The sequence below is a fragment of the Electrophorus electricus genome, chromosome 17 (genome assembly GCF_041902795.1).
Source record: "Electrophorus electricus isolate QZ-2024a chromosome 17, ASM4190279v1, whole genome shotgun sequence".
NCBI lineage: Eukaryota > Metazoa > Chordata > Actinopteri > Gymnotiformes > Gymnotidae > Electrophorus > Electrophorus electricus.
The window spans coordinates 18,679,078-18,701,835 of NC_137513.1; the positions used below are offsets into that span (position 1 = coordinate 18,679,078).

The 22,758-nt window shown below is 40.5% G+C and overlaps 1 protein-coding gene across 1 annotated transcript; it reads right to left on the reverse strand.

Annotated features, from left to right (window-relative positions):
• Nucleotides 1-17,573: 17,573 nt before the first annotated feature.
• fam181b (family with sequence similarity 181 member B) lies at nucleotides 17,574-20,076 on the reverse strand. Its single transcript, XM_026995698.3, has one exon. The coding sequence runs from the start codon at nucleotides 19,772-19,774 to the stop codon at nucleotides 18,818-18,820; it is 957 nt and encodes a 318-aa protein (XP_026851499.2). The 5' UTR covers nucleotides 19,775-20,076; the 3' UTR covers nucleotides 17,574-18,817.
• Between the last annotated feature and the right edge of the window lie 2,682 nt (nucleotides 20,077-22,758).

Genomic DNA, 22,758 nt, shown 5'->3' on the forward strand with positions numbered 1-22,758 from the left:
ACACACACAGTGAGAGAGTACAGGAGTATGAGAAGTAAACAGGTCCCAGTCATCTCACAAAGTCTTCTCAATGTAGCAGCAGCGTGTGGATTAGCTCTAGATGTAATTTCCCTGGCTGCCACTACATACTAGTGCTAGACACCAGACCCACACGAGCGCACACTCAGGACCTCCTCTAAGCCCCCGCCCACCCCCGTCATACAGGACCACCAATACAGGGTCTTTAGTAGGGTTGGACACGTCACAGACATGTGGCAACACTCACGAGCTTCTCATCGATTCACCAAGTGACCAGATTCAACATTCGCATTTACAGGGAACATTGACAGAACAGACCTGCAGGACAGCCTGACATCTGAAGGACCAGGAGCACAGAGAGTTAACGTTCTGCATCCCCAGATGCCACATTATTGATAGTGCGTCTATCGACTTCACCATCTGTGGATCTAAAGGCGTTTGGGTTTTTCTAATTATTTTCTGCAGGCATTCTAAAGCCTTTCACTGCTCCTGAGAGCTTCTGTAAGGCAATCGAGCAAAGGCCAAGATACCAGCAGGTGATAAGGCTCAGTTACTGTTTCGGGCCTCATCAGCAAATTCTCTCTCTCCATATCTCTCTCCATCTCTCTCAAATACAAAAATGTGATTAGAATCAGTGTTTTATACAGAAAAATGGATCTCTTCCATTTGAAGGTGAAACTTCAATCTCATCATGTTTGATGCAGGCTAACTAAAGGCCTCATTTGTCCACTTTGCAGCTGATTCCTCTCTTTGTGCCTTGCTGGGGTTTTCATGAGAGGGACTCTGTGTTCTGGCTGCAGTAATGAAGAATGTAATCACATCTCCTTCAGATTTTCATCTTATACCTGAATTAATCAAGGATTTTTAATTGATACTGTAATAAAATACAAAAAAAAAAAAAAAAAAAAAAAAAAAAAAAAGGCTGATTAATTTATAATGGAAATGAAGAAATCTTTTTGTCTGCATGCACTGATGGACACAAAAAAAGTTGCAAAATGATTTGAGTGGTAAAATTACTTGACAACCTCCAGAATAAAAAATGTTGCCATTTAGACACATTAGGAAGAGGGTCTGACGAAGAGAGTGGTGCGAGGAAGACTGGGAGCGGTAATGAAGAGGATGGTGTGAGGGGAGTTTCAGTCTTCTGCATGATTCATGACTCAGCGAGGCAAACTCATGAGCTGACGGAGTGAACGGCTGGCTGGGCTGATTGAGGACGTTCTAGTCTGGTACTGTTATTCCCTCTATAAAGCAGAAGTTGATTCAAAGAAAATCTTCGCTTAAAAGTTTTTTTTTTAATTAGACCCAATTAAAAAGAGACAAAGGGAGCAGAGAGCTTTGGTCATGACACATCCCTCCAGCACCATGCGGTATGGTCTATGTTGGGCAGTGAGTAGAGATGATACCGATCCAATAGCAGCAAAATGCTGGATCAGATCATTAAAGACATTTTTAAGGAAACCGAACCGACACCATCACAAATAGCATCGTAGCACTTTGCTTTAAGAGCCATCTTAGTTTTTGAAGGTTATGTAATTGGGTTAGTTTGAGCACACACTGCTGTAGAGTTTTACTGTAGCGTTTTTATCCCATTCACTATTAAAAAATATCTGCAACCAGCAGTCATTTTTTATTAATCCGCTCTTTAGAAAACAAACAACAAACGATCACGTTTGTTTCCTGTTTGACCATGAAGTAAAAGAAACTCCGGGTCTGGAAAAGTAGAAAAACCATCAGAAACCTGAGAGGAATGATACCCAAAGTAATAAAATACTTCTCTAAAATCTTCCCTAAACTGACCAGGTGAATCCCTCTATGGCTTTAGTATATTCAAAGCCCACTTTTCCTGTTCAAAGTTCAAAGTTCAAGTTCAAAGAGGTTTTATTGTCATTTCAGCTATATACAAGTACACAACAAAAACGAGACAAATGTTCCTCCAGGATCATGGTGCAACACAAAACAACAGTGCAACAGACAACATGCTACACAAGTGCAAACAGTCCAATATAGTGCAAATGTCATTAAATAAACATTAGATAAACAATAATAAATACAGGACAGGACAAATACAAAATGAGTAGACAGTGCAATTATTTAGTCCAGTACACAGTACTGGGCATATGTTAGACTGCTGAGTTTTACGATAGACTTAAGATTTGAAACAAGAATCTGGAGAACTAGGTAACTTGAGCTAGCTGCCTATAGATATTTTTGGCTAAAAACAATAACCATCTTGTGAACATGATCAGGTTACACTTCTATTGGTTTAAGCGGAGCTGGAGCGAAGAGACTTGTAGTACTGGTAGTGTCTCACTTAGCTAACTCAGTGTCTGGTGTGTGTGTGTGTGTGTGTGTGGTGTGTAGCAGGTAGAACAGAGTTATAAGATTATTATTATTAAGTTGATGTGGTGAGAGAGAGAGTGTGTGTGTGTGTGTGTGTGTGTGTGTGTGTGTGTGTGTGTGCTGAGGGTGAGTACAGTATAGCCAAGGACCCAGCAGTGATGACCAAGGCAGTAAATCTCCTCCTGTTGGCTTGGTGCTTACCTCTCAGTGCATGTTTACCTCTCAGTTCTGGGGTCTTGGGTTTGACTCTGGGTGTTTGTGTTCTGTCTGTGTCCAAAAACATAGAGGTTAGGTTGACTGGATCATTCCTGTGTGTCCAGTGATGGTTGGTGCTTAACCTCCTCCCCTGCACTGGTGCAGTCCCTGGGGGGCTGTGGTTTCTGAGTGAGGGTTTGCTTTGTGTAAACTGGATGCTGCTTCTCATCGGTTGGTGAGTGATTGTAAATGCTGATTTCTGTCAGTAGAGTCTGAGAAAGGTGCCATACAAATGTAAGTTTTTTTTTAAATAATTGCAATAAAAAATAATATTTATGAATAATTGTATTTATTTTCTATTTCTTATTTTATTTATTATTTTATTCACCCAAACAACTAAACTACAGCTCCACAGATATTTTAAATTAAGAAAAAAAAATATCGGGTAGGTATCGGGTGACATTCAAATGCAAGATATCTATCAGTTTCCCCTTCTTCAATTAGACTGGATATTATTGTACAGAGAATATGTGAGGGGTCGGGCAAAATCAGACGCTTGCAGATATGATAATGGAGGTGATTTATTAATAGTACAGGGGAATAATCCAAGGTACATAAAGGGGCAATCCAAAATGTAGAGAAAACCAGTCCAAGTCCAAAACCAAACGAGCAATGATAAAAAGAACCACGCAGAAAATCTGAAAGGGGTAGGCAAAAAGACAAAAACCAGAAATACAAGAACAGGGTACGATACACAGAAAGGCTATCCAAAAAGAACGCTCTGTACGCTTTAACATAAACACTCAGCAATACTTCGCAAGACTGAGTCTGAAACCTTCTTATATACACTTGTAATCGAGACATACAGGTGAGTTCAATACTCTGTTCAACACAGATCTGATTGGATGCCTATGATTGGTTGCATCGTTGACTGGGTGACGAATGGGCTGCTGGGTACTGTAGTCTGCACTGGGATCTGTCGTTATGACAGCACATTTGTCAAAAATAAAAGCCTTTGTAAAAATAAGACCCTGTAGGGAGAATGTGAGCTCAGTTTATACAAACTAGGCATAATCCAGCTCAGGTCTTGGCCTAAAAAGTTGTTTTCCTTTAAGCTACATCATCGTTGTCTTTTGCAAGCGCCATCCCACTGGTCCCACTGGTCAGTGCTGAAAGCAGATGTAATGGTCCACTGGTGTAATGTCTAATTAGCTGGGTTAGATGTCTTTGATTTAAACAGCGTTTACTATTGCTCTTCAATCCACAACAACCAATGATGCATGGAGAGACCCAGCACATACTATTAGCAAGGCTTGGAGCACTGCACCAACTCCGAGAAGGCTATTTAAACAACAGAAGGATATTTAAATAACAGAAAGAGTTGGCATTCTCGCCACACTGATCATTTAAATAATTAAGCTCTAATTACCAGACCAGCCGGGAATCAGTATCTTAAAGCAACAGAAAATGTCTCAGCGTACCAACACAGACAGAAAAAGCAATCTCGAGAATCTCTCTCACCATCCCTCTGTTACATAAATGTTACTAAAATGTGAAACATCCGTGCACTCGAAGGCCTACATGAAATGCTTTACCCATGAGCTGGCTGGTTCTAAGTCAGCTATAAACAACTACATTCCACCAAGAACACAGTTAACAGCCAAAGAAAAGAAAAAAGAAGGGGTAGAAGACAATGACAAAGGAAGAGAGGAGAGGGAGGAAGAGAGAGAACAAGAGAAGAAAGAGAAAGAGGTCTGAGTTCATTGCAGTATGTAACACTTCTGTATGGAATACATCTGAACAGTGAAGTGCTCGTGGGCTGAGTGTCTTTGGCATGAACACAGCCTAGACCTGGTTTAATCTGAACACAGCCTAGACCTGTCTTAATCTGAACACAGCCTGGATCTGTTTTAATCTGAACACAGCCTGGATCTGTTTTAATCTGAACACAGCCTGGATCTGTTTTAATCTGAACACAGCCTGGATCTGTTTTAATCTGAACACAGCCTGGATCTGTTTTAATCTGAACACTGGAGCTTGGCTTGTCTAGCAGGGCTCTATGTGAGAGGGTTACATCAGTGGAACAACACCACTTGCTACAACTGCACAATCAGCAAAGCGGTAAACAAAGCACGTGTCCTAGACAGAAGACCATCAGAGGTCCATCACTGCTACCGCACACAAGCAATCTCGCATGTACGTCTGCGTCTTGGAAAATCCAAGTATGCAAGAATTTTTCACGGTTCGTCTTTCAATCGCTGTATGTCAACAGACGGAACAGCCAACACGCGTGTCCACCGGGTGTTCAGTGACACGCGCAACTTTGAAAATTAGTGGCCATTACAGTGTTATGTTAGACATTCACTGTGTGTGAAACTTCAGCAAAGGAGAACAGAGGTGAGTGCTCACCAGCGATGCTACACGAGAGAAGCTCGGCCGTGCGGCAGTAATGCTGCATTAGCTGTCTTTATAGCAGTCAGCGCAAGGCCAGTCATTACCCCTCACACCTCTGACTCAGGACATATCTTTTTATCCTCTTTCCGCCATCGTAATTCCATCCAGAAAGACTGGATGTGCTTCAAATTCGGCAACAGCAACACCGGGTTTTTTTTAAGAATGAGTTCATATATGATAAGCAATGGCTTAGTTCTTAATTACAGCAGCAAAGTAATTAAATGTAAATCAGGTCCCACATTAATTACAAAACTACAAAAAAGTAGTTAAGATCATGACTGACATGACCACGGTTTATTTGCTCTGTGTCTAATAAAATATCAGCATGACACATATGGACTAAAACCCATACATTGTCAAGAGAATTTATAGCACTTCATCAGAGAACCTGTTATTGTAATTACACACCTGATAACGATACACCTGGAATATTTGCAAGCCTTACCAACATCCCCACGCCTGCTCTAATTACTGAGATTTTGACCATGCTGTGTCTGAATTTCGGCTGAATTTTACACCGTTGGATTGCCCATTATTTTAGTAAACCGCTCTGTACCCGTTTCCTGCTGGTTCTGTCTGATTTGTTAAACTGCCTTTCTAAACTAGCATGCTTTGCCTTCCATTTCTACAGTATTTCTGAGACTTACCCTGCAAAATGCAGTCTGCTCAGCACCACGGACAGTTCCCTGTGTGGAACAATAGTTTGCAAGCAAATACAACCTTATCATACAAATGCAACCTTAATATGAAAACTGGAATGTTTCATCTAAAGCGGGGAAAAAGACAGACGTGGTAATGCCAAGAGTTAACTGGACCGTAACCATAACTAATTTGAGGCACTTAAGGTCCTGTGAACTTAAATGTCCCATATCACAAAGATTCCCAATAGGAGAAGTAGTCCATAATCTACAGGTCGCATCAGGATCCAATTACAGTGTGTCTGTTTAAAGAATGATTCATTTATTCATGTCTCTGATTTTTTCATACAAACAGCAATTTTCTAAGATTTAAATTGCTTTCTTATCATAATCCTCACCACTGGAAAAAAAAAAAAGTATTTAATTTTTTTTTAAAGAAAAGGAATGTCTGTACTTATAGAAATGAATTAAATACACCAGGGTTATTTGTTACATTATTAAATCACCGCATATGCTCACAGGCATGTGGTTAATTGTTAAATGTTGTTAGATCCTTATCAGATAGTTAGCATTTGCACAATCTAAATCTTAATTCTAATCTTAATCCAGCAAACACACGCAGCAGCCAATTAGTTTTTGCCCTGATTATCTGACTGGCATAAGCATAATTTGTTATGATTTTGTCTTCCTCTGTTCAACTAACTGCACCAAGTCAAACTATAATGAAAATAATGAGACATTTGATGACATCGTGGAATTTTATATTACATGACAATTTTTATACAAGGCTGTTCAACGGTGAATTAATTAGCAAGATGGCCCTTATGTGAAGAAGATCACGTTCAAAAATCAGAACAGAAGAAACACAATGGCAAGCAAAAGCGTTGTATTCTGCACATGCACATGACCAGTGTTCCACAGGTGTGCAGTAGAACACGCGTGTTCAGCAGCCATATGTGCACATCCAGTGCTCAACACATCAAGACAACACAGAATTGTACTTCCATGTCATTTTGATATGACTCATCATCACAAACATAGTAAAAGTTGTGCTTAATTTTTACTGAAATAAGAGTTCAGAGAAAATTCAAATCAAATGAAAGCAGGATATGCAAATTGTACAGTCACACTGGAAGAAGGGCATTTACAGAATAAGACCAGTCATTCCACACGCCATTAGCAACCACCTGCTCCTCCATGTCTGTATTGAGATTCATGCCACTGCACAGCCATGACGCAAGACCACATTAATTAGATCTGATACCTGCTCCTTTGGGGAACAGTACAAATTCTTCGCATGCTAAAACATTAATACTGATTGGCAGATTATGCAGGAAGCATCCTGGCAAATCAACCCACACACAGCAATATGGAGGCTGAAACACACAGTGAGGCCTCGTTTATAGTTCTTAACACTAATTCTATTTCCTAGCCATCTTTTCCAGAAAGGCAAAATGCAAACTCACTGCTTTAGCTACATAACAACAGAACCACTGAATAAATTCAGTGGTTATGTTAAACACAGAGCCACTGGTTTAAAAAAAAGAAAAAAAAGCATATGTCTTGCACAGATACTACATGACAAATGTATGTGAATGTTAGATTTGTATCTAAATCAGAAGTGTGGAATATTCCTGATGGTCTCAGAGGAGGAGGAACAGATACATTTAGACACGAGTTCACTGCCTCGCTGGTACTACTGCAGCTAACTGTCACTGGTATTATTTTTCTAGCCATTTGTTCCAGGAATTGCCATTTTAGTTCTTTATGCAAACCCCTACTGCAATCAATGAATGGAGGCACATTCTGAGTGACTGGAATTAAACAAACAGAAATGTAGACAGGAGTGAAAAATCTTCTGTAGAGATGTTAGCATAAATTCAAGCATTTGAGCTGATTGTAATGTCCTTGCAACTGCCTTATCACAACAGAGTTTCTTAGGCAAACACAGAGTGTCGTCTTTTCCAAAAACAAACAGCAGGTCAACCACTGAGGTGGTGTTATGACAGGTGACTACGATTGTTGGGTTTTATATTGTACTTGTACTGCTCGGATTCTAGATTATGGACCTTCTTTGAACTCCATACTCCAGAATACTGATATTCTGTTTATGAAAGTGCTGTTCAACAACACAAATCCAGACATCCAGTCATGCTAGAAGCTCCTAGACATTGTTGCAAACTTAGGGACACCAGATTTTCAAAATAACAGGTTTATTTAGAGGAAAACAGAATGTGTAAATATTTGTGACAGTAACAAAGAGCTATTCAACTCTGTGCTCATTAAAAACCTCCCTTACCCATGTTCTTCATACAGTTAGGGTTTCAAGACAATCCTCAGAGACACTCAAAAGATTTTCGATACTAATTGGTTCTCAGTGAATAATCTGATTACCTCTGCCAAATTTGTGTTAGACTCTTCTTAAAGCCTATAAAATACTCAAGTTTTATATCAAGTTAAAGTTAAAAGCAAAAAGGAACTTTATTCCTTGTGTGTTATTTTGGCATGCGGTGCAGATCAGAGGAGGACAGGTTCCCCTGCTAAGCCATGGTTCCTCTCCAGGTCTCGTCCTCTGGCTCACGGGAGATTCTCTTTGCTATTCTCACCTCGGCTTGCTCATTAGGGGCCAGAACCTAATATAATCTCTGAATATATGATTCTGTAGAGCTGCTTTGTAACACATGAGGTAAAAAGTGCTATGCAAATCAATTTGAATTGAATATGCACTTTTATAATTATTTAGAAAAAACCTACTTTTCATCCTAAGGTGTAATGAGGAAAACGAGGCAGGGCACATGTGCAAATGAGATTTATTAAAGGAAACTGTGGACTAAGGCAGACGCCACAGAACTAACAAACTCTCCAGGTAATATGGATCTGTTATGGTTACACAAAAACATAAAACAGAGTCCTTACCACAATCAGGCTTACAAGCAAAGACAACTGGATGGCAGATAGCCATGACAGCACGGAAACGTTACGAAGAAAAATAAACAAAGACCTGTTTAAACAAACAGGATTACATGATCACCTGACTAGCTGTCCCTCCCAGTGTGAGATGACAGGTCACATGACTAAACTGTCCCTCCCAGTGTGAGAGATAACAGGTCACATGACTAAACTGTCCTTCCCAGTGTAATTGGTCTCAGGAGGTTTTCAGGAGCTCATTGCTGTAGTTGCTGCTCAGATGTCCTGAAATGTCAGACTGCACTGCCAACCCTTAATAAATCACTGGAGGCTTACACACCACCCATCTGAAATGTCACTCCAACATCTCAAAAGCATCTTTTCATCAGCTGTAGGATTTGCCAACCAAATTTAAAAATGTAAAATTAAAAAAAGAAGAGTGGGATGATTTTTACTTAGTTGTTTACTTAGATGTTGAATGTTTATCAAACATTCATTATTGGCCAATATACAAAAATATTGGCACAACCAGCTAATCAGCAGAGCAGAACAGTTCTTTCCCTTTTGACTGATTAAAACAAGTCAATTTTAAGATGGAGAAACAGGAGAAAATATTATAAAAACCATCATTTGATTTATGTGTGGTACCATAAAGCGGAACCATGAGCTATGCTGGTTAGAATCTCTTCAAATTTAACCAGGGTTAGGGGTTATTAGTGTAAGCCAGTCAATTTTTTATTGTTGCACAACTAAATAACAGAACTACATCACTAAGATTTTATTAATAATATGAACCACAGCCCTTTCAAGACATTCCATTTCCAAATCTTAAAACACATTGACATCACCAGTGTGTTCAGCTCTCCCCACTTCCTGTTTTTAACTTTTACCTTCCTTCTGAGTCTTGGTGTATAATCGTTAAAAGGGGCTTCTCTTCACGATCGAATGTTTTCTTCAATCATCACCCCCAACACACACACACACACACACACACACACACACACACACACAGGTGTGCATAATGACATGCTAGTGTATCAGGCTGTCAAGACATATGAGCTAATTGTTTAATTAATAACCTAAAAAAAAAAAAAAAATAAATTATAATTAAAAAAAACAGGAGAACGGATGTATTTCTGACTAAAGACGGCACGTCATGCCTCCACGTCATGTCAAAGTCAATTAAACAGCATTGTGACGTAGGAGCTGACGTAGGGGGCTGCTTGGTTTTTGCCGCTACACGTCAGGTACAAGGAGCCTAGTATTTTAAGTTATTATTTAGACCAGCAAACGTGTCAGCCACACTTGTGGAATATGTTTTACAAATACAAACGAGGGAACTTCACTGTGTGCAGGTATTCAATAAAAAAAGATAGAAAATAGACTAGTAACACTTCATCAAATTACATCCATGGTGTTTTTTTTAGCCCAGTGTTTCCTCTCAAGAAACAGCACTTACTGCTGATGATAAATAATAATGCTGTGTATTAATACTTCGTTATTGAACCGTGCGGCAGCTGTTATCTCAGTGGGCGAGCATGGACGAAGAAGACTCCGGCTACATCCCTCTCCTCCACAAACAACTGATTTATTCTGCTTCGCAAATTATGATGACATACATTATAATTATTTACCACAGGTGTAATGTCTAGTCACGTTACCCAAGTATTCTACAGATAATTCTTCGTACAACAGTGAATTCGGGCCGGAGCAACCATCAAACCCCCGTGTCTAGGGGGCGCAATGATGTTGGTATTTTACGCCGATATGTGGTGCAACAACTACAACATTTGGCTTTTTGATAGTGAAATTACAAACATATAAACACTTTGCTGATGTGAATATAAACGAGTGTTTTCGCTGTCTAATATTTCTTCGTAATGAGCTTTCATGAGTTTATAAGTCACCTGTGTTAGGCTTGTTAGCTGCAGGGGAGTTTGATGCAGTTGACCATCATCATCATCTTACATTTATTTATCTGAAGGCGGTTTAGCCAAGGCATTACTAGTCGACTTTTCTGCTCGATTTGTTATAGAAAGTTTATCACACACACACAGTTAAACGCATTATACAGGCTTACAGACCCGTCTCCAACTTCATTCCTCTTCGCTCTTTGCAAAAGCATTTCCAGTCCTAAGTCTTGTTTGGTTGCATTTCTTGTAGTTAGGCTTTGGCAGCACAGCGTGTATTTCATCTACAGTACAAGCACATGCGGCAGATGAGGAGCGCCTAATAAAATCACTGACACCAGGTCAGTTTAAAGACAATACACGATTCCGTCCCGGAATGGTTTTCTCGTGTGTTTTTATGTTCTGCATGTTTCACAGTTTATTTTAATTTGTAAGAAAAATGAAAACGAGTAATGCACCTACAAATAAAACCCCAGCTCGTCTAGGCAATGAAAGGAAAAACAGGCACAGCCTGGATGCTGCCCTGCAAAGAAGCGCGTGACTGAGACATGAAAACCTGTGTACTTTGACACAGAGCGAGATCGCACACCACACGTTAGGAATTATCACAAAAACAGATCGCAAATAGCTAAGTGATAACACCTGGAGCTTGTATGCTCTGTCAGCTGAATTGTATTAATCTTATAACAGACCCTCAAAATGCGAGGGAAACCTTATTCTGGGAGCTTTCTAAGGACGTGTGTGATTCCAAGGCTCTTCAGCAAAGGCAGCGAACGTAATTTCTGCACCTTCACCGCTACACACAAAGTTCCAGTGTAGGAGTCCTTATTTGTTTTAGCTAATGGCAGATTTAGCACTTCATTATAAAAGGGCATCGATTCCACAACAATTGCTGTATTATTATGTAAATGTATGGACATACTAATCAAGGCTCTCCAGCGAAATAGAATGCCCTCCCGTAGCCTGTAGTTCATTGCTTCTATAAATCCTTACACAAAATTAACGGTTTGCAATACAGTCTGTACATGTGCAAGGTAGAAGTATAGTTTAAGTAGTTCTACATGAATACAAAACTCCATGAGCCTGGGAGTGGGTTCTGGGAGTGGCACGCACTATGTCAAGCCTTGGGTGTGTACCATCACGCAGCTGGGGGGGAACAGGCTCTCTGAGACGTGTGCAGTGCAGGAGCCAGCTGGTGGCCATTTGTCTTTGTATGGTCAATGAACCAGTATTCAAACTACAGCTGCTCCTGAGAAATCCAGTTACCAAACACATCTGTCACGCCATGGAGTCTAGATGCCACATCTCAAGTCAACACAACTTTTTTGGCGAAGCTGTAAAACTTAGTATAACTCATTTTTTCCTTAAGCAGTATGTTTGTTTTTTATTGCTCCCAGTTCCTCAATATGAAGCTTTATTAGACTGTATGAAAAATGGCTGGCATCCACAAAAGACTTTCTCCTGTCAGAAGATGTTCCTCAAATGAGGGCAGCAGTCTAAAGTTCCCAATGCCTTCTGTTTTCCCATAAATCAAGTCACGCATATAATGAATCGAATGTGGTCTCACCTTCCTATTGTCCTTGCGCACATCACAGGCCCTCACCATAGTCTGAGGAGTCCCGCCTCTGTCTTGGACATCTGCCTCCTCTCTGAAGTCTTGATTTGATTAGTATCTTTCTCTCCACAGTGTCAGTACTGTCTCACTACATGTTATTCAGACACATATGATACATATTGCCAGGAGATATATAGCATATGATTGAAAAGGTTAATTTTGTCGATTTGATGAATATGGGTGTATATTGGTGTTGTGACTGAACAAATCAAAATTTTCTGCTGAAGGTTTTCGTTATTGTGATTGTTGTAATTAGCTATGTATGTTGGGCCAAAGAAAGGTTTTCAAACTGAAAGTGTTTTCAGAAACAAAAGGAGTGGATATTGTTTTGTTCTACTTTGGGATATAATAGAATATGAAAAAACATGATTTCACAGAATTGAAGTTGCAGGTCCTACATGTATAATGTACCATTAACTCACTTTAACATTCTGCATGTGACAGATCCTCAGAGACAAAGATGCAAATGCAGGGAGGAATTTCCATACATTTACATTTCTTAAAAACTCACAAGGACATGAGAAGATATTGTGTCTTACCACCTCCATGCATTCCTAATGTAATCTGTGTAGGAGTAAAAATTAGGCACTGCGTGCCCGTTTGCTCCTGTGCTCCAGTGCTCTCGTGCTCCTCTGCTTGGTGCCGAAATGCAGTGGCTTTCCGTAATCTGTCGAATTGATTATGAGTCAACATCATTCATACCAAAGAAGAACAGACACGCCTGTTAGCCTCTGACTCCTGGATATAAAACTGTGTTGGCCCTTCAAACGTGTGTCTTATCAGAGTTGAATAAACATATGAGGTCACTTCTCTTAATTTTTGACCTGTGCAATAATGTGATGTCTACCCTGATCAGATTAAAATCTAATCTAAAATGCCAATCTGGGGATAATTTTACACTTCAGACTAGCTCATCCCATGAGAATACATCTCATTTTAATGTCACTGCTTATTAACGTGGACTATTTATAAGTTTGAGTTATTAAGAAACATCACATGACCCTTTCAAGTGGTATGAAACACTGCAGATATATTTAAACTCTTCTAAAGTTTTAAAGCCACTGGTTTTCCAGAGAGCCACAGAGAGAGTGTTGCTGTCATACTGTGAATGTCTAAGGAACGTTCAGTTTCATCACCACCCAGACCTGGTCAAGTTCATATGGAAGCTTTAAGAATGTCTACACATGAGAGCTCCTTTTGTATCGTACTCTGATGTGAAATATGGTTTGCAAGTGGGTCGTTTTGGGGCTTTTTTCACATTTTCAGTTGCACCCACATGCACACAGACAATTGTGATAATTATGAGTATACAGTATTTACGTAGCATATTAATACAGTTCAGTCCAGTAGAAATGTTCGGCTGGCTTCTAGCAGGATATTTGACAACTAAGGCCGTTTTGTGACGACATAAACAAGGTGGCTTTTCTGTGCCTTTATGCTCAGAGTCCCTTTTCTCCAGGTTCTCCTAACTGCGTTATGTCAGAAGAGTGAGTCTTTCTATTAGTACTTACACTTCCCTCTGAAATACATTCCTGGATGAATCACATGAGATGACTAATCATTTACGATGTCATGGCTGTGTCAGTGTTACCATATTCATATGCATCTGTTCTTATATTATTACTAAAACCCTGGCGATCGCAGCATTCATGAGAAAGGGTCCCAGTCTTCACTGTGCAGATCTTAGAAGGATTATTCAGAACAAGCAGTTTGGCGTGGAGATGCCGCACTGGTGAAGATTGTGTATTTCAGCAGAGCGCACCACGTGATGGGAATCGGTCTTTTAAGGCTCGCCATAAAACTTAATCTGCATCCTCCGTCCAGGTTACAAATGATGAGACCCACACAGTCTGCATTTGCCACCGTATATATGCCCTCTATAGGGATGTCCTCGGATGACCCACAATAGATATGAACAGGAGTTACAGTGCAAGAGTCTTTACTTGGTAGGTGAGCTAAACATTTAGAGATAGAAAACTGGCAATGTTTTCAACAATATGAATCATTCCATTTGAAAGGACTCAGAATATAATATATTTCCTTCTTTTTTCATTTCACTTGTGGAACGTGTGTTTCTCGTGTGACAGAATATGGCTACCCTGAAATGAGGTGAAAAGAACCAGTCATCTCGTGCAGTTCAATTCTCTCTGCCAGACTCCAATACACGCCACATATAATGAGCACTGGGTAAACGATTCATTCAAAGCCAAGGGTTCTGCTCATTGGAAAATTTGATAACTGGATATACCACATAAGGCTGTTTCAGTGGTGTCTCAGTAGTGAAGGTACTTGACTAGTAATTAGAAGGTTACCAGGTCAAGTCCCACCACTGCCAGGTTCCCACTGTTGGGCCCCTGAGCAAGACCTTTAACCCTCAATTGCTCAAGTTGTACTCAGTCATAATTGTAAGTCGCCTCGGAAGAAAATGTAAAATTTCACAAATAATAAGAACTCCCTGTTTGCTGTTCTTTCTTAAATATCATTTAAAACTCCACTAGAAACAGGGATGCAAAGTCATCAGTGCAAATCAGTCACAGGTTTGCAGGCAAACAGTGAAGTGGAACACAATAAGAAATGCCTGGTGCATCTACAAAAACACAACCATATAAGCCCTTCCCCCAACCAGCCACCCAATAATAAATCTAGACTTACTGAAAAACCTCTGACTAAGGCTATATAGACGTTTTACCAGATATAGACATCATGTAAGATATAGACATAACATATAAACGTAAGGTGTAGATGTAAGATGTAGACAGATGAGTGTTTTTCTCAGACTGCATGGGCCCACATTCTGAGGTACTCGGGAGAGAGAGAGAGTCCTTCACCTTTCAGAAGAGGTGGGTCTGGTAATTACAAACGAGACGTCTGTGAGGGGAATGGGATTGTCTCCATTCTTATGGGTTATTATTCCTCTCTAAGGACTCCACTGGGTTATTACTCTGATCCTTTTCCTGGGGACACAAGGACATCATTTACAAGTTTAGGGTTTCATTGTGGATTTACTGCCAAAGGCTGGATGAGGAAATTTTAAATCAGTCACATATGTATTTGGAAACATCTGCCAATCCAGTAAATGTTTAGTGGAAAAGTAAGTAAATGGGCTTAAAGTCTTAAAGTAAGTAAAGTTAGTACAGGATACTGGAAGTTGTATTATATTTTACTGAGTATACTGAACATATAGAATAAAGTATTCTAGATGTCTTATACTGAGATTTCACATTATACAGTTTATCACATGTAAATTCAGATATTCTTCTTCTTATTATTAATATATTGCAAAAAAACAAGCATCCTTGTGTTTGGTGTTGTGCGTATTCTCTGACAGGTTTCTCTCTTAATGGTTTCCTTATAATCTGACTTAATGTTCTAGTATAAGGATTAGGGTTAGGGTTGGGTTAGGGTTTAGGGTATATGGGTTATGATTAGGTTTAGGGTTATGGTTAGGTTAGGGTTAGGTTTTAGAGATATGGGTTATGATTAGGTTTAGGGTTAGGGTTTGGGGTTATGATTCGGTTATGGTTTAGGGTTAGGGTTGGGTTATGGGTTTAGGGGTAAGAGTTATGATTAGGTTTAGGGTTATGGTTGGGTTAGGGTTAGGGTTGGGTTAGGGTTTAGAGATATGGGTTATGATTAGGTTTAGGATTAGGGTTTAGGGTTATGGTTGGGTTATGGTTTAGGGTTATGGGTTTGTGATCTAGGCCTCCTGAACACAGATCAGCTCATTCTACAGCCTGACTGCAGTGCTTCACAAACCCTGGTCCACCCAGGCAGAATCACAGAAACACAGACTCCTCCATGCTGTCTTAACATAGATGTGTGACTCAGTCCTTCTACATGTAAAATACATGTGATGACATGGATGCAAATTCAGCACATATTTTGGTATCTAACTGCAACAAATTACAAATGAATATATCATTTTAGCCCACAAAGAAAGACGCAGCTCGGAACAACACTGCCACCTAGTGCAAAATAAAGGTACAGCAACTTCTGATAAAAACGTTACAGGCAAAAAAAATCTCTAATGAATGTTCAAGAGGATTGCTTTAAAAGTCAGCGTTCAAACCGTCTCACCAAAACCCCTCCTTCAGTATGAACAAGTGTCAGGTGTCCGCTTTACTGTAATTCATGCATAACTATCCCTACACACATACACACACACACACACACACACACACACACACACACACACACACACACACACACACACACACACACACACACACACACACCATGCTGTTCATGCAGTTCACTTCAGTTATTTCATCTAACCACTTCTGTTCATTTTGCTGAGACTGGTTTAGTAACAGTGTAAGTCCTTTAATAATCATATATTTCTTATGTCTGATAGTTCATGACTGAGAGATTTTGTGGCAGCTTTCTGGACATCTCTAACTCAGTAGAGCCAGTACAGTTCAGTTATGATGTATGTTAAAGGGGTCAGAGGTCATTCAGCGCTCCTGGGGTTATGTGGGGGGGTGCACTAGTTTGGCCTTTGCCACAGTGGATGTTTTTGTAATAAAGATGAGAATGTTTCTGTAATTAAAACCTTAGGGGTGCAACCGTAGAAACATTTTATATTATCAAGTGCAATGTAAATCGGTCTGTGTATGAGGTAAACAGAAGCTCCATAACTCTATACTTGAGAAAGTTTCCCAGATTGTGTAAAGAACAGGCAGAGTGAGATCATTAGAAAGACAGCAGGTGATCTTTAGTTTTGGTCAGTCTTTTAGATCTGTAAGGACTCCACATTCTCACTCTGTATTATGATGTGGTGTCCTCTGCAGTCTATGATCAATAAACTGTACTGAACCAGTTATACGTGAGCAGGGTAAACAGGGCCTAATGAGAGCGATTCCATTACTGAGAACGGCACCTGTTCTATTTGAAAACAATCACAGGTTTTCTGTGATGTCCTCTCATTTTAGATAAACAAAAGTAGCAGAACTAATTTCATGTCCATTTTGATGTGAGGTTTCAGGGCTCAGCATGAATACGTGTGAGAAGGGCAAGCATGATGCTGGAAAAAGAATTCAGAACACAATTAGAATCCCATCATAATATAAACGATGATGATAGAACACGCGGGAGGAAGAGGAGTAACGTTCCAGGTGCACAAAATAATCTTCAAAGCTACAAAACATTTGGCGCAAGCACTGTAGGTGAGGACAGAGAATTACCATATTAATATCTTAGAGAAGATACGCTCGCGTTTTCACTCGTTAGGAGCATGTTTTTACTTCATCTTTTCTTTTTAAAGTAGACACGGCATCAGTACATCACATATATAAGGAATACTTGTCTGGAAGAGCTGCAGAAACAGTTGGCTACTCTCCTTTAGTCTATAGAGGGCACTATAAGCCTGCTGGAGATAACCAGACCATTCAAGTTCTGCTGACTTTGGAAAGTTTGAAACATGGTTTTAAAACATTTCAGGGTAGTAACAGGTTGTGTTTAACCAAACTCTATGAAGAGGCTGAGAGTCTGACAGGAATAAAGACCAGCTTTATTGTGCCTCATCACAGATCGAACAAGCACACTTAATGGTCGATTCTACATATACAATGTTACTCCTACCGTTCACACGAGGCAGAGGAAAAAACACACAGCAAAACTGGAATCAAGTGTCAGCACCTAAAAATGAGCTTGGCCTACCTGAACATTATTCCTGCTGACAGTTTGAGATTTACTGTGAACTACACGAGAAGCCACCAGAGTTTTTAACATCTTATACGTTGCAAACACAGGTGCTTATTAGTCAAAACGTGTCCCTTGTACAATAAAAAGAGTTAAATATAACTCTACATGTTAGAGTGATCTAATGTGTAGCTTTGCCGTTTTACACATTAATTAGAAATGTCCAATATCTATTATCTTTTTCACTCCTATACCAAAGTTAGAATGTAGTGATAAGTCCAAATCCATTTGGGAGTCCATTTTAATAGCTTTGTATCTACTCTGTCAGTAATGTATTAAACGATCATTTATTGTTATTGCAACCGTAAAGGAATTAATTGATTACACAGGCCACTATTGATCAATTACACAGGCCACTATTGATCAATCACAGAGGCCACTATTGATCAATTACAGAGGCCAGTATTGCTTTTGAAGAAAGTGACGTGCACATGCTTCTAAGCAGGCCTTTGTATAATTAACTGTACAGTCTACTACTGACAGGTTATTCTGCAAAGTGTCTGATGTAGAGTGCATTAAAAATGCTAGTATTCATTTTGAAATCAACTTTCTGCACTACATTAATTATAACTGCAGAGTCACAACCTAATACAGCTCTTGTTATATTAAAAGTACAAAGTAATCTTTCTTTTAAAATATTTTTTCTTTAGACCTACATGGCTGTAGCTATTTTTAAACATGGAAGCAAGTGAAATAAGACCCTGAGATAATATTCTAAAAACAAGTCCACCTTGAGGACTGCATCTCTTTGAATGAGCAAAAACAGAAGGATGAGTTCTGTGAGTTGAGTTCTGTGCTTGGATCAGACATACAGGCTGTAGGTTCACCTCCGACTGAGACGTGAGCTTTCAGAGATTCCAGGACGCCACACGCGCGGGTCGATTATCCAGCTGCGGGTTTTCAGGCAAATATTTCAACAAATAAGAAATCAAGGCCGAGTCTTCCTTCTCGTTTACTGTCATAGAGATGAACATCTTTATTCTTTTTTCCAGACTGATGTTGAAAACGGTTCTACTAGAAAAGGAAGGCTACGTCTCTTAAAGGGGAGGGAAACTGGTCCGGCCGTATCCGCCCGTCTGATCGTACGAAACCTGAGAGCCAGAGTAGTCAGAGAAGCTGTAGAGGGAGAGAGAGCAGGGGGCCCCGGCTGGCCCCGGTGGCTGCGTGCTGCCATACAGGGCCGGCTGTGCGGCTCCTGTCCTCGTCCCCTCGGTCTTCTTGTATGCTTGCACACTGTTGGTGCCCCATGGTTCTGCATACAGGAAACCTCCCGTCACAAAATGGTGGGAGTCCAACACGCCCGGCTCAGGGCCTCCAGAGCCCTGCTGTATCCTGGGGGACGGAGTGTGGAAGACCTCCTGCTCACTGACCATGTTGCTGTAGTCAGGCCCCAGGAGCTCGAAGAACTCTGCTGCGTCTGGATTTCCCCGTTCGAGGTCTTTGAGGGACATGCCAGAGGTAGACGTGACACTGGAGCTGCTGGCTGGCTCGGTGAAGAAGGACCGGGGCAAGTTGCGATGGCGTAGCGGAGGTTTTCTGGGCCGCTCCCCTCGCACCTCCTGGGCAGCGTTGAAGAGTGCAGCCAGACTTTTACTCTGTAGGCTCTCTTGCAGCCCGTCGCGTTTGGGGGGCGTTTTGCTCTGCAGGACGCTGGCTGGAGCTTGGCTGGAATCTGGTCTCTTGCACGACTCCTGAGCTGACATGCTCACAGGGGCCGTGATGCCCGTGCATCTCTTGATCTGCTTCTGCAGGTACTTGCGGTGGTTGACTTTCCTCTTGGACTTCACGGGTTTGTCCAAAGCCAGTTTGATGTTGCTGGAGGCAGAGTTGATGAAGCTGAGCAGATCGCGGCTCGTCTGTCTGACGTCGCCCTCGCCGTCCACCTCACCCAGCAGCCGTCTTTCCAGAACCTTCTCTGCCCCAAACTCCATTACCGAGCCAGGAAAGCAGAAACCAAGGAACTGTGAGTTCATGATGGCAGTCTGAACAGCCATGTCTTTCCACAACAACTACTCCCAAGATGTCCAGTGGTACTCCGAATTAGACCCGTACACCATCACTAAAGCGTGCTTTTCTGGAAGAAGTTCAGGTTAATGAGCCGCTAACCCGCTGTTTTTGCGTTAAGTGCACGCAGTGTTTCTTTTAACTACCGAAAGCAAGACTGGGGCACAGGCTTTGGGGGAAGGCTGGGGAATTTTAGGGGGCAGGGCCAATGATGTCAAGACATAAAGGAGGAGGGGCAGAGGGACCCTGGGACTTAACTCTTTGCTCACGCCTGACCACCTGCAACTAGGAGGGATTTGTCTGAGGCATCCCACTGAGCAAAAAGACAATAGCCACTTGTTCAACTGTCCCAGGCTGGTCCCATTGTGCCTGTGGATGTGAACATTACAATGCCACAACATTAGAGGCAGCAAGCTTGACCAATACATTTAAACACATCCAGAAATGTGCAAAAAACATCTTCAGTATTTTAGTGTTTACTATTTAGTATTTACTCTTATTTTATTCAGGATTTAGAGAAAACAATATTGGACTTCGATAAATTGATAATATTAAGTTTGCATGTGCAGTTATATTCTGATATTTATTACTTTCATGACCAATAACTCCATTTTTCTTGGATCTGGGAGAGTTCCTTTGTAACATCATACTGATTAGATGCAGCATTTTATTTAAACACAGGGGTCATTTCTGTATTAAACAATATTCTAGAAACCATTAGTAACATAGTGTGACATGCAAAATACAGGATCTAAGACAATGAACGATATTTGTATGTTTTTTTTTCTTCTTATCATCCAACATTGGGCACAGAAAATTACAATTCAAAACCATGTTTTTAGAATATGTCATTTAATTTTGGAATATGGTCATCTAATTGTGGAATATGTATTTCATTTTACAATATGTCATTTAACTTTTGTAATACGTACTTTCCACACAAGCATAAACAACTGGATGTGATCCATACGCTCTGTCTTCTGCACTGTAAATGTGTCCCACGCTGTGTACGTATTCTGTACTGTAGAGGACAAAACTCATCAGTCAACATGTCTGCGTGATCGGGGACATTCTCAATGCTGGGTTTGGAAATGTGTGCTTCCATTTAGGTTATACTGTACTGCTGCGTGTAATCTCTAGTTTCCTGCTAGTGTCTTAATCTGCCTGTATTCTCCATTATCCTGCTAGTGTCTTAATCTGCCTGTGTTGTACGTTCATTTCTCGTGCATTCCCGCACCAGTGGGAATTTTAGCCTGTGCCTGACAACTATTATGGGTTCCCTTTGACATACAGCCCTACAGAGTCTAAATAGCTTCCATTCTTCCTTGAGCAGTGAAAGGCATCTTTGTGCCTGAGATTCATTAAACTGCACCTCACAGCCCTTCGTAAAATGGGGCTCAATAATGAACAGTCGATTTAACTAGAAAAGCTGCCGGAGCTGTTAAATTAAAGGGACTAAAGTGCAGATCAGCGCCAGAGTGCCAGAAGAAATGTTGACCTTAAGAAATCCCGGGTATGAGCACACTGGCTGCTGTAAACAAACCCGTGTTTACAGGAAGTTTCTTGGCTAAGAATGAACGGACGAATGAGAGCTGTCCCAACTCCGAGCGACACGCTGCCGGCCATGCTGATCCGCCCGCGAGCAAAATGCACTTCCAGAGCTTTTATACACCGCTGGAAGAAAAGTGAGAAATTTTGATAATGGGTCCTCACAGAGACCCTTAATACGAAACAATTTTAGACAGAGTTGGAATGTTACGCATCACAGTGAAAATAAATGTAGCTATTAAGAATGTAACAATGTAATGAAGATATTTGATTCATTTGAAACTATACTTTAAATAGCCTTGGATGTACATGTTCTCTGATCCTTACTGAATCCCTCATATCCCAGGAACACTCTCCGAGTCATTAAATGGCACAAAGTTTATAGTGTCCCCAGTAATAAATGTTTCATCCCATTCCCTTGCCAGACTGTGTGACTTGCCACGGCATTGATTTTCCTATATCTTGAGTTTTTTCATCTTTCTGGAAGGATTTTCCCAGGAATCTTCTTTTTCCCTCCCTGCGTTTAAGGTGAGGCAGTGGGTCATTTGGATGTTTGGCAGGAGGAGTTTTTTTTTTTTTTTTTTTAAGCCAAATGCTTTTGAGAAAGAGGGACCGTCAAGAGTGCTATTATCATGTAAATTCCAATGGAGAAAGGAAGAGTGAAACTGATAGCACTAATCTAATTATCTGTGGCCCAGCTCGACGCTCGGGCCTGAATAGGGACCCAGAGACACTGCAATCACCTCCCAACACACAGCTGCACAGCAGTGGAAAAAACAAGCTTTGCTTTACTTAGTGTAGGAGCTTCTACCTTATTCATACATTCTTCTTAGTGTAGGAGCTTCTACCTTATTCATATATGTCATATCTTATGTTAATATCAATGATTTCAATGAGATTCCAATGACATATTAATCATGAAAACTGTGAAATATATTTTAGTTTCCTAATGTGTGAATATATTTTTTTTTAATTGAAAAATAAGAGATTGTTACACTTGCATGTTTTTGCTCAGAAGGTTAATATTGTTAAAAGCATAACCTACATTAAAGTTGGGAATGACTATAACATTAAAGTTGGGAATGACCAACATTAAAGTCAGGAATGATTAACATTAAAGTTGGGAATGACTAACATTAAAATCGAGAATGACTCTAATGATAAAATCGGGAATGACTAACATTAAAGTCAGGAATAACTCTAACATTAAAGTCGGGAATGACCCCTCCACATCGAGGCTTGGCAGCACACTCTTTCCTTTCACTCCTTTCTGAATAAGCTTCCACATCCTCGCTTTCTTCTGCCGCCTAATTTTGGCACAGTGACATCACCAGACTAATGGCTGATATTTTCTCCTCTTCCCGCACAGAGCTTTTGTACGTGCGTCATTCACATTTGAGGGCCTGACGCACTGATTCCGGAAACC